General features: G+C 39.8%; 1 protein-coding gene across 1 annotated transcript; it reads left to right on the forward strand.

Annotated features, from left to right (window-relative positions):
- Nucleotides 1-396: 396 nt before the first annotated feature.
- On the forward strand, nt 397-11587 carry LOC125544512 (zinc finger protein BRUTUS-like). The gene is made up of 14 exons (XM_048708235.1): nt 397-859; nt 1845-2054; nt 3982-4176; nt 4259-4614; nt 5220-5445; nt 5530-5698; nt 5807-7048; nt 7415-7586; nt 7666-7887; nt 8545-8682; nt 9874-10108; nt 10200-10259; nt 10992-11063; nt 11138-11587. The coding sequence occupies exons 1-14, from the start codon at nt 578-580 to the stop codon at nt 11270-11272; spliced, it is 3714 nt and encodes a 1237-aa protein (XP_048564192.1). The 5' UTR covers nt 397-577; the 3' UTR covers nt 11273-11587.
- Nucleotides 11588-11850: the final 263 nt, after the last annotated feature.

Consider the following 11850-nt stretch of genomic DNA (forward strand, 5'->3'; position numbering starts at 1 on the left):
TACTATCTCCCAAGGACAAATGGCACAAATCCATGAAAATAGTCTCTTTCAGGTGGGCCCATTCTACTTCAGACTTCCTGATTCTTTCCTGCTTCAATCTTGTATAATGTAGTTGCAATTTTTCCATCTCAGAATACCTAACCAAATACTCAAAATATTCAGAACAAACAACTGGGACAACAACAACGTGTCCTCAACCTAGGTATAAAAAATAATCACAGAGAGGACAAGAAGGCGAAAAAATAATTTCAGCATGTCATCCTATAGAAGGCCTAATCAAACACCGAGAATACTTTCAAAACAACAACTACAAGAAGAGCAGCGTCTCCTCAACCTAGTCTTCTCCTAGCCTCCTAGGTAGAAAAATAACCACACAGAGGACAAGAAGAGGGGAAATAAAAATAAATAAGTTCAGCACGGCGAGCGAAAGAGACCCCCGCAGAAGCCAACGCGACGCCAAATCCATTCCTCTTCCCTCTCCACAGGCTGAGACGAAGCCAACCGAAGCGAGCACGAACACCCTAGGCGCGCGCGCTCAGAGCCGTGGCGGAGTCGTCGGGCTCGCCGTAGGCAGCGGATGGCGACGCCCACGCCCATGGCAGGCGAGGGGACGCTCGCCGCGGTGATGCCGCTGTCGCCGCCCCCGCCACCGGCGGCGGAGGCGGCCGCGGGGTCGGCGGCCGAGGCGCCGATGCTGATATTCCTCTACTTCCACAAGGCGATCCGCGCCGAGCTCGAGGGCCTGCACGGCGCCGCCGTGCGCCTCGCCACGGAGCGCGCCGGCGACGTGGGGGCACTGGCCGAGCGCTGCCGCTTCTTCGTCAACATCTACAAGCACCACTGCGACGCCGAGGACGCGGTACGGCCGCTGCCCCTCTGCAGAGCTCCGTTTTGTTTGAGGCATTTCGTTTTCCTCCGTTTTACCCCCCTGTAGCTGGTGTGAATTTGGGTATGGGCTATGGAGATGCGTGGGCGCGTACGAATATTGGTGCTGTTTTGGGTTTAGGGTTGGGGAATTGTTCCCTTCGGTCTGAAGGAGCTGGGCGGGATTGGGATTGAATCGTTCGACCACTGTTAGGATCTGAATCCGGTGGACTCCATACCATGATGTTGAATCTTCTTCGGGTAGCTTTTGATGCAGCAGTGGACAGTATAAGGTTGTTTGGCTGAATCAGCCTATGCTCACATGAATAATTTGTCGCACTTTTTGCCCTTCTGGCTTCTGATGTTGACATAAGGAGATGATGCCCAAATTGTATAAGCCATGATACAAAAGCCTCCGTTCAATTGAAACCACAATGGTAATTTTGATATTGACATCATCATGTGAGGCCTTCTCTTTCTTGCTTCCATGGTGATGTTTTCTCACTTTCATTAGAGCACAACGGAACTTTTACGGATCGAGTCGGATAGAGCTTTCTTAGTTTCAACCTGTTAGAGTCAGGGGCTAATGGAGGTCAGGTCCTTCCTAGACTTTTTTGCTTAAATCTTGTTACCCTGCAGAATGATAATAGATCATCAGTATTCTTTAGTGGCAGAGAGTCTAACTGACAAGTAAATGCACCTTGATGTCCTATTTTCCCTCGAATGCCGCAAAAATAGAAGTTCTGTTTTGAAGCACAAAAACGTTAGTGCTGTTGTAAACTTCTTTTACCTTGACCATTTTCTTCATGGGAAGAGCTGTCATAGTTGCTTGTTCAAATCTGTTTTGGCAATCTATCTTTCTAATGCTTTATTGTTTATGCTTTGCTTTTTAGAAATATTGTGCAGTTTAGTTATGAGTTCATCATATCATATTTTTTGTACTAAAAACATGCTCATACTTTTTGGTTTGACAATTGCAGGTTATCTTTCCAGCACTTGATATACGAGTCAAGAATGTCGCTGGAACGTATTCTCTAGAGCATAAAGGCGAAAATGACCTCTTTACCCAGCTTCTTGCTTTATTACAACTCGATATTCAAAATGACGATGCTCTTCGGAGGGAACTTGCATCCTGCACAGGAGCCATACAAACGTGCCTCACCCAGCATATGTCCAAGGAAGAAGAACAGGTCAGTGCCATATTTCCTTTTTAAACGGCCTCTTATCATATTAAGCAGTTCATATCCAACTAGATAAGGAAAACAGTATGCTGCTCAGTATCTTATGTTTGAACCAATTTTGTTCTAGGGCAAGTGCATTCTATGACAGTGTCACCATTCAAAAGTTGTTCTTAATGCCTGTTTGTGCTCTTATTAGGCATTTTATGAAGGTGCTCATTTGTTGTAATCGTGTCGAGAAGTCCTTAGCAAAATCATCTTATTACTAGGCTGTCCAACTTTCTTGCCCCTTTTTACAACATTTGAATGCTCACGATCTCCTTTATGACGGTGCTAACGGTTATAGGATGGCAAATCAAGCTGGCAAGCTTTTACTTTTAAGTATTTTGAGTGATTCTATGATATACTTTCCTGTTATTACCTTGATGTCAGTAAGGATAGGTGCAAACAGAGAAGTGATGGTAGTGGGACATATGTGGTCTTCTAGTTGCTACTCTACCGTCATTGTTTTCTCAAGTTATCACCAAGGGTTCGTATGCCAGTTTCTGTATTCTGATTAAAGGGTCACACAGCTCTCGGTGTCATGCAGGCATCTTGGACTGTATTACTCTTATTCTGCATTTTTGAAATCCCGGACTGCATGTTCTGATCAGAAGTGTTTACCTTATATGTGGATCCCATTTAAATAAGCTACATCAACCTGTGCACCTACACGGGCTGCATATAAACAATACTTTATACATCTTAACGTAAAGGGGATTCTCTAAGGATATTTGATGCATTTTTCTATCTGATTACACTTTTACACATATCCCTTTGCCATGCTCTGATTGCCTTTTTTCTACTACAACTCTTAATTCGTCAAGTGAATATTCCTCATCTTGTGATATGAAATCCGGCTGTTGTAAATTAATGGCAAGCCTCTGACTAGTAAATCTTTCATACTCCCCCCTCCCACAATTTAAGACGGTTTTTGCAAGCTAACATAGCTTGCAAAAACGTCTTATATTATGAGAGGAGGGAGTAATACATAATGATTTTGATTTTATTATATTACTTCCTGAAATAAATGGCAGTTGTAAATTCAATTACATTTTAAATTTGATCCTACCGTTATGATTGGCATCAATTACTCATTTTGTCTTTCATGATCACATGTATGCTTTAATGTTTGATATTTTTGGAATTATTCTTAATTAGGAGCCCTTGTTCTTTTCGTGATGAAACTAGGAGTATCTTGTATATACATCTATCTCTAAATTGGGATTTTCACTTTATTTTGAATTTTGATCTGCACTGTAGGGTACATATATACAATTATTTACCCATCTCTCTCTTCTGTCTCAGTTTTTTAGGTGCATATACATCTAACTTTAAAGCCAAAATCCATGTGTGTCCCACAGCACAAACATATGCTTTTCCCCCTGATATTTCCAAAAATGTCATATGAAACCTAGTGCAAAGTGTAATATTATTATGCAGGGGCCTGCTGCAAGGTGACACAAGTGGCAATCTACCTGGTGTGAAGTGCAATTTACTCTAATTCTGATGATGTTGGGCAATGTGTGGTGGCTTGAAGGGAGCCTCCATTTAGTAAATATAAAATTGTGTGTCTGTTCTTGTATCCCTTGCTGTTGCACTCTAAAGAGGCTGCCCAACATCGATCAGAAGCTTTGACTAATTGTTTGTTTGAGTAATATAATCCAGATAAACAAGTGGGACAGCTGGGTTGCAATATTAACTTGCATGAACTAGATCTTTGGGAGTTCAGAAAATGTGGCAATTTTTTTCTTCGGATTATGCTCTTTGCATGGTCATGTATCTTTTGTGGTGTCTGCATCCTAAAATCATATCTAGATGATGTGATTACTCAAGATATTTGGTGTTGGTGACTGATCGTATTTCATACCTATTGGTGGCTGATCATCTGATTTTCTAGGTCTTCCCATTGCTTACCAAGAAATTTTCATACGAAGAGCAGTCAGATTTAGTATGGCAGTTCTTATGCAACATTCCTGTAAATATGCTGGCAGAGTTCCTTCCGTGGCTCTCAGCTTCTGTTTCATCTGACGAGCATCAGGATATTCGTAACTGTTTATGTAAAATAGTTCCTGAAGAGAAACTTCTTAAACAGGTCTCACAATTGCGCCTCTTTACTGTTTCTGGCAATAACTTGCTTGTTGTCCTGTTAAATTTGAGTTTTAAAATTTGTGAAGGTTGTATTCACTTGGATCGAAGGGAAAGCAACAAGAGAAGTGGCACAGAGTGTTGTCATTGATAATTTGGAAAGAAGTCATTGTTGCAAGGATGCTTCCTTTGTTAATCAAGCGGAGAAACTTATTTATCCACTTGAACAGTCTAAAGTTGGGCATATAAAGTATACAGAATCTAATGATTGTCAGGCTGACAGGCACCCCATAGATGAGATTTTATATTGGCATAATGCTATCCGTAAAGAATTAAATGATATAGCAGAGGAGACAAGAAGGATGCAGCAGTCTGGAGATTTTGCTGATATATCAGCCTTCAATGCGAGACTTCAGTTTATTGCAGATGTGTGCATCTTCCACAGGTATTTAGTTTTAATCTTCAATTATTCACACTTTAATTTAAGATTTTATTGTGCAACTATGTATATACACTCCTTTTTAATGCTGCTTTTCTATGTAAGTTGACATTGAGTATACCATTTGTTTGTTATTAATAATATAATTGGCACTCCCATTCATCATTTGTAGTGTTACACTGTTTGCCTTGCTTAACATACCCTGCCTGCTGCTTGGGTAGTTATGTGGCTTATGCACTATTTTTGACATCGTGGTGCACTGGTGGCTTTTGCACTTTTGCTACACACGAGTTTGATTTTTTTATCCTAGTATGGTACAGGTGATTACATACACTTGAGCAAGCAGTATCACAAACGTGCTAATTCTCCTAAATTTAGGAACTGTTTAACTGAGAATAGTTCTGCACATATGTATTATTGTTTTGTTGTACATAAAGGTATATTTTTCTGTGCATGTATTGGTGTCATGCTAGTCACACCTTGTTGTGTACTAGAACTTGTTTTCTCCTGGTTCGTTTTTGACACTTTTCACCGGTAAAACAGAACGTTCTGAAAGTAGACTATGTACCTTCTTTAATTTCACCTGTTGCATTTTTTATTATTATCTACAGTATCGCCGAGGATCAGGTTGTATTTCCTGCAGTCAATAGTGAGCTGTCCTTCGTGCTGGAGCATGCTGAAGAAGAGCGTCGATTTAACAATTTTAGATGCTTAATTCAGCAAATCCAAATGGCAGGAGCAAAATCAACTGCAGCAGAGTTTTACTCTGAATTGTGTTCACATGCTGATCAGATAATGGAGGCAATTGAGAAACACTTCTGTAACGAAGAAACCAAGGTTAGTACTTCGTAGTGATGTTTCTGTGCCACTGGAATTATTGCTTTGTCTGTCAGAATGTCATCTTTGGTTTAATTTACCTAGGTGCTTCCCCAAGCTAGGGTTCTTTTCTCTCCTGAGAAGCAAAGGGAACTTCTATATAGAAGTCTTTGTGTCATGCCATTGAAGCTATTGGAACGTGTTCTACCATGGTTGGTGTCAAAACTGAGCGATGAGGAGGCATCTTCTTTTCTTCAGAATATGCGCTTGGCAGGTCATCTCTTTACTCTGATTATTTTAAGTTATTTTCTTTATACATTATACTTAGCTTTGAAGTTTTCATTGGGAATTCAATGTTTGCTGAAAGATTCATGTGAAACAGCACCATCATCTGACACCGCATTGGTCACTCTTTTCTCTGGTTGGGCATGCAAGGCTCGCTCAGAGGATAAATCCAATTCTGGAGAATATATATGCTTAACATCAGGGGCAGCAAGATGCCTGTTGGATGATGTAGAAGAGCTGAAAAAGTGTCAATCATTCTGCCCATGTGCTTCACGTATCAGTGCAGATGTTGCTCTTCATCTGGAAAATGAAAATGGTTCTAGGCCAGGCAAGCGAGGAAATGATGCAGAATCTGTTCCTGGTACTAATGGAAGTCACTGCTCTCAAATTACTGACACTGTAGCAAGTCCATGTAGCAAAAAACCTTGTTGTATTCCTGGGTTGAGAGTAGACACGAGCAATCTTGGCATCGGTTCACTGGCTTCTGCAAAGTCCTTTCTCTCCCTGTCATACAATTCTTCTGCGCCCTCATTATATTCAAGCCTTTTTTCATGGGACACAGATACAGCATTGTCTTGTTCCGATGGCATCTCAAGACCAATTGATACCATATTCAAATTTCACAAGGCGATTCGCAAGGATTTGGAGTACTTAGATGTTGAATCTGGAAAGCTCATCGATGGTGATGAATCTTGCCTTCGCCAGTTCATTGGAAGATTTCGTTTATTGTGGGGTCTTTATAGGGCGCACAGCAACGCTGAGGATGAAATCGTGTTTCCTGCTTTAGAATCAAGAGAGCCATTGCACAATGTGAGCCATTCATACACTCTTGACCACAAGCAGGAAGAGCAATTGTTTGAAGATATATCTAATGTTCTCTGTGAGCTTTCACAGCTACATGAGAGCCTGAACCAGCCACATACTGAAGCGAATGAAGCAGAGAAACACTATTTGAATTCATGTAATGTGATTGATTCGACTAGAAAGTACAATGAGCTTGCTACGAAGCTTCAAGGAATGTGCAAGTCTATCCGGGTTGCCTTGTCTAATCATGTCCACAGAGAAGAACTTGAGCTGTGGCCATTGTTTGATAAACATTTTTCGGTGGAGGAACAGGATAAGCTTGTAGGTCGTATAATTGGTACAACAGGTGCTGAGGTTCTCCAATCAATGCTACCTTGGGTTACATCAGCGCTTAATCAAGAAGAACAGAACAAGATGCTGGATACATGGAAGCAAGCAACTAAGAATACAATGTTTGGTGAGTGGCTAAATGAGTGGTGGAAGGGAGTTCCAACACCATCTGATTCTTCGTCAGAGGCATCCCCCATTCCGGAAGGTTTGTGCTGTTGGTCTCTTATGGCTTTGCCCTCTATTATTAACAATGTTTTCAACTGCATTGCGCCCCACGTGTTAATACCATGTTTGTTAGTCTAATCTACGGTCAAAATTTGGCACAAAATAGGAAGGTGACCAATAAACCCAGACAGAGGTAGTAGTTGAAAAAACTGCAGTATTATCAGAATATTTAGAAAATAGTTTGTTGCCTTCCTGGTGTTATTCTAATACAAAATGACACACATTTGATGCATGTTTGACCCTTTTTCCCGGTATCTGATGCTTGTTTAGTTCGGAACTAGTTCTACGTTGGGTTCCTTTCTTTCCAATGATTCTTTCTTTGATAACTATAATTTGCCATTTACAGACAGTCATTCACAAGACAAGCTTGACCAGAATGACCAGATGTTCAAGCCTGGCTGGAAGGACATATTTCGAATGAACCAGAGTGAACTTGAGGCAGAGGTTCGAAAGGTTTCACGGGATCCAACACTTGATCCAAGGCGAAAGGCCTATCTAATCCAAAATCTCATGACCAGGTTTGTCGTCTTGATATTTCAGTGAACAAATTGTTAAGAAATATATTAATAGAATTTTATTGACACATGTGTACCTTAGCCGCTGGATAGCTGCTCAGCAAAAGCTACCGGATCCAAGATCAGAAGAGTGTAGTGAAGGTGCCGGTATACCTGGATGTTGTTCTTCTTATCGTGACCAGGAGAAGCAAATATTCGGTTGTGAGCACTACAAACGGAACTGTAAGCTTGTTGCCGCTTGCTGTAACAAGCTGTTTACATGCAGATTCTGCCATGATAAAGTTAGCGACCATACAATGGAAAGGTGAATTCTGTATTATGCAAGAACACTTATCTTGTTACCCTGAAGGGTATTTCTATTGTTTGATCACACTTTCTGTAAGCCCAATTTCAAACTGCTAATCAGCTCTAGTAAAAAAAAGAAGATACATAGGAAACAGATAGAAACATGCAGTTTTTTTGTCTTCATATAAAAAGCATAAAGTTACCTACATTTTGTGATTAGTTATTTCATTCATATTTCAATTGATTTCTTATTTATCCCTTTTCTTGCTTAGTTGGCTTTGCTTGTTCATATGTGGTTGCATTGCTGAGATGAACAAATACGCATCAGCTCTGTCTGAGCTGATACGTTTTCTGTTCCTTGACCATTGTATTTACGTTCAGAATGCCGTGGCAGTGCTTCACCTATCTATAATACTCCCTCCGTCCCAAAATTCTTGTCTTAGATTTGTGTAGATACGGATGTATCAAGTCACATTTTCGTATTAGATGCATCTGTATCTAAACAAATCTAAGACAAAAATTTTGGGACGGAGGGAGTATATAAAAATGAGGACCAATGAGTATAGTTTCTTGTGTTCTTGAAAAGAAACAAATGACTTCCCTACTGTACGTTCTTTCTTCTAGACGGTTGCAATCATATCAAATGTAAATGTGCCAACATTACTTCTGCCTGTAGGAAAGCAACACAGGAGATGATGTGCATGGTATGCCTGAAGGTTCAACCTGTCGGTCCGAATTGCCAAACTCCATCTTGCAATGGACTATCCATGGCAAAGTATTACTGTAATATCTGCAAATTTTTTGATGACGAAAGGTAACATTAGCCAACATCATTGAAAGCTCTACTTTCTCTGCTATATAATTGGCACTGGGATTTCGAATTTTTTGGGCCATCGAACAACTATCCCAAATTATTGTTTACGTTTTAGTTTCTATGTATTTTTTTGATATGTAGCCATCTCCACGTCCAAATTCAAATTCAAATTCGGATTAGATTACATCAAAAACTGTCATTGACATTATTTATATCTGACATATATCGAATGTACATATATTCGTATAAAAAGACTCGTATGTATCCGTAGTCAGTAATAATCTAGCCCACATGCAAATCTGAGTTAAGTTTTGTACGCCTGATAGAGCAGCATAAGAAGTATTACTGTCATTAGTTTTATAAGATATTTACAACAGGAAATAATTAGTGCAAACCAGTTCCGTTCACCAGTTGATAGTCATCATCGGTAAACATACAAAATAGTCTGTCGAATGTACTACCTTTTGAATTTAAGCTAAATGTTGATTAGTGTTAGGAGAAACGACAGCGAGGGATTCAATGTCCATGATTACCTTTAAGGGAACGATTAGTGCAAACCAGTTCCATTCACCAATGAATAGTCATCATCTGTAAATAAAATAGTCTGTCGAATGTACTACCTTTTGAATTTAAGCTAAAAGTTGGCTAGTGTTAGGAGAAATGACTCTGAGGGATTCGATGTCCAAGATTACTTTAATCTTCCACACTTTTTGTAAGTCGTCAGAGAATGAGATTTTTTTTTCTCCTAGCTTTTGATTTCCTCAAGGTATACTTACTAATTGGCTTCATCATGAAAATTGCATTAACAGACCCTTAAGAAGAAACAGTGTCGCGTTTGCTCAACTTTTAGATATTTGGATGTCACCTTGGGTTATTTTCGCCAATGCTGTGCTCAGTTCAAATGCAATAACACAAGCTAGAACCTGTTGGTTTCCCAAGTGGCTATGTTGTGTCATACTCCCTCTGTTCCTAAATACAAGTCTTTTTAGAGATTCTAATATGGACTAAATACGGAGCAAAATGAGTGAATCTACACTCTAAAATATGTCTATGTACATCCGTATGTAATCCATATTGAAATCTCTAGAAAGACTTATATTTAGAAACTGAGGGAGCAGTTTACATTGGACATTGAAATACCGTTTCCATGGCAAGCAATTGGGCCCCTTCTAATGCTGGGATATTTTACAGGACTGTCTACCATTGTCCGTTTTGTAATCTGTGTCGTCTTGGTAAAGGTCTTGGTGTTGATTTCTTCCATTGCATGAAGTGCAATTGCTGCCTTGGAATGAAACTAACAGAACACAAATGTCGGGAGAAGGGGCTAGAGACAAACTGTCCAATCTGCTGTGACTTCCTATTCACATCAAGCGCGGCAGTTAGAGCTCTTCCTTGTGGTCACTTCATGCATTCAGCTTGCTTTCAGGTATTAGCAAGTAAAATAATAATTTGTTTTTCTGATAATATATATCTGGCTACTGGCTGTCAAAAATGCTTCTGACAATTGTCAACCCCAGGCATACACTTGCAGTCACTACACTTGTCCTATCTGCTGCAAATCCTTGGGAGATATGGCGGTAAGCTGCAGTACTTTTACGGCATTGCAAATCTTTGCATTTATGGTAATCAAGTTAATCTTCATCTCGAGTCCCATGAGTGTTTTCATGTCTTAGTGAAAACTATTATTTCTCCTATTTTGCTCTTCATCTAGAGGGCATTCCAGTAGCTGATAAGTGATGTTTCTTTAAGCGTGAAACAGACACATTTTTCATTACTTTGATACCGGAAGCATGTACCTCCATTCGAGACTACACAATCAAATGTTTTATCTCTTCAGTTGTATTGTATGATTAGTCTCCCACTGACAATACAATGCTGATTCCTGACACCTGAGGGTGACTTTACTTGTGGTCTTGTTATTTAAAATAGTTCCTAAGATGCAAAATGAAGACTGTTTTGGTATTTGGGGAATTACACAGTAGGACATTTTGCTCGAGTCATGTTGAGTGACTGAATGTAATGTAGAGAAACTACAGTGGTATTGGTATCTGAAAAAAAGAAGAGGAAGCATTTTAAATTGTTGCCATTTTATGAGATGCCAATTGAAAATTGCCAGTTCCATTTTGACTTGTTTGAGATCTAGCTTCCGATCAGTTAGCTCCCGTGAAACTATTTTCTCCAATACTTTAACGTTACCATGGCAGTCTCAGAATAGTATGGACATTCTGATGTTCTTCTGTGGTTAGTTATTCCTTGGAGTGTGGGTTGTGAGCTGCTTGTTATTTATTTCTCCATTTGTCTATGTACAGGTGTACTTTGGCATGCTTGATGCGTTGTTGGCTGCTGAAGAGCTTCCCGAGGAATACTGCGATAGGTGTCAGGTATTCACGTTCTGTTCTTGTTTCATTATTTTCATATGCTGTTGTATTTATGTTCTGTTGCATTATTCATGCAGGACATTCTTTGTAATGACTGTGAAAGAAAAGGGAGATCTCAGTTTCATTGGCTGTACCACAAATGCGGCTCCTGTGGTTCTTACAATACCAGAGTTATCAAAACTGATACGGCAGATTGTTCTACCCCAAACTAGCGAGGGGAATATTCTTTCTTTTTTAGTTTTTGTCTCTGTAAATATAGTCTTACAGAACCTTGTGTAGAATAGCTACCATATTTTTTCATCCCATAGCCAGTCATTTTTGTCAAGCATAGCGTGCAATTTACTAGGTCTAGTGCTATAATCTGTAAAAATGGACATGAGCCTGACTTCATCCTGTCAGGTGCATCCTGCCTGCACTAAAGGCCTAGCATCCATGCCAAAGTATACAGTATACAAGTGTACCTGTACACAAATACCGACAGTCCTGACTTCTGTGTTCAACGGTTCCGAAAGACCATTTTCGAGCAAGATTCTTACGTTCCTTATATACACAGCTATTTTATATAAAAATATACATAGCTATTTGAAATGCGTATCATTTTAACCTTCTCTTCAAAATATTTCAATTTCGGTCGCTTGGATGGGTGAGAATCCTGCCTAAGCAAATCCTTTTTATTCCATCTTTCTAAAGATGATTGACTGTATACAAATATAAAGAATACTCTGCCCGTGGCATAATATAAGATCTTAGGGATTTCTGTTTTCATGCCCCGCATTGCTTAGCCCTTAGT

The sequence above is a fragment of the Triticum urartu genome, chromosome 3, assembly GCF_003073215.2.
Source record: "Triticum urartu cultivar G1812 chromosome 3, Tu2.1, whole genome shotgun sequence".
Lineage (NCBI taxonomy): Eukaryota > Viridiplantae > Streptophyta > Magnoliopsida > Poales > Poaceae > Triticum > Triticum urartu.

Coding starts and splice junctions, on each gene's coding strand:
- LOC125544512 (XM_048708235.1), top strand. CDS start 578: ATGGCGACGCCCACGCCCATGGCAGGCGAGGGGACGCTCGCCGCGGTG. Junction 4,177..4,258: donor AAGAGAAACTTCTTAAACAG/GTCTCACAATTG, acceptor AAATTTGTGAAG/GTTGTATTCACTTGGATCGA. Junction 7,888..8,544: donor AGCGACCATACAATGGAAAG/GTGAATTCTGTA, acceptor TTCTGCCTGTAG/GAAAGCAACACAGGAGATGA.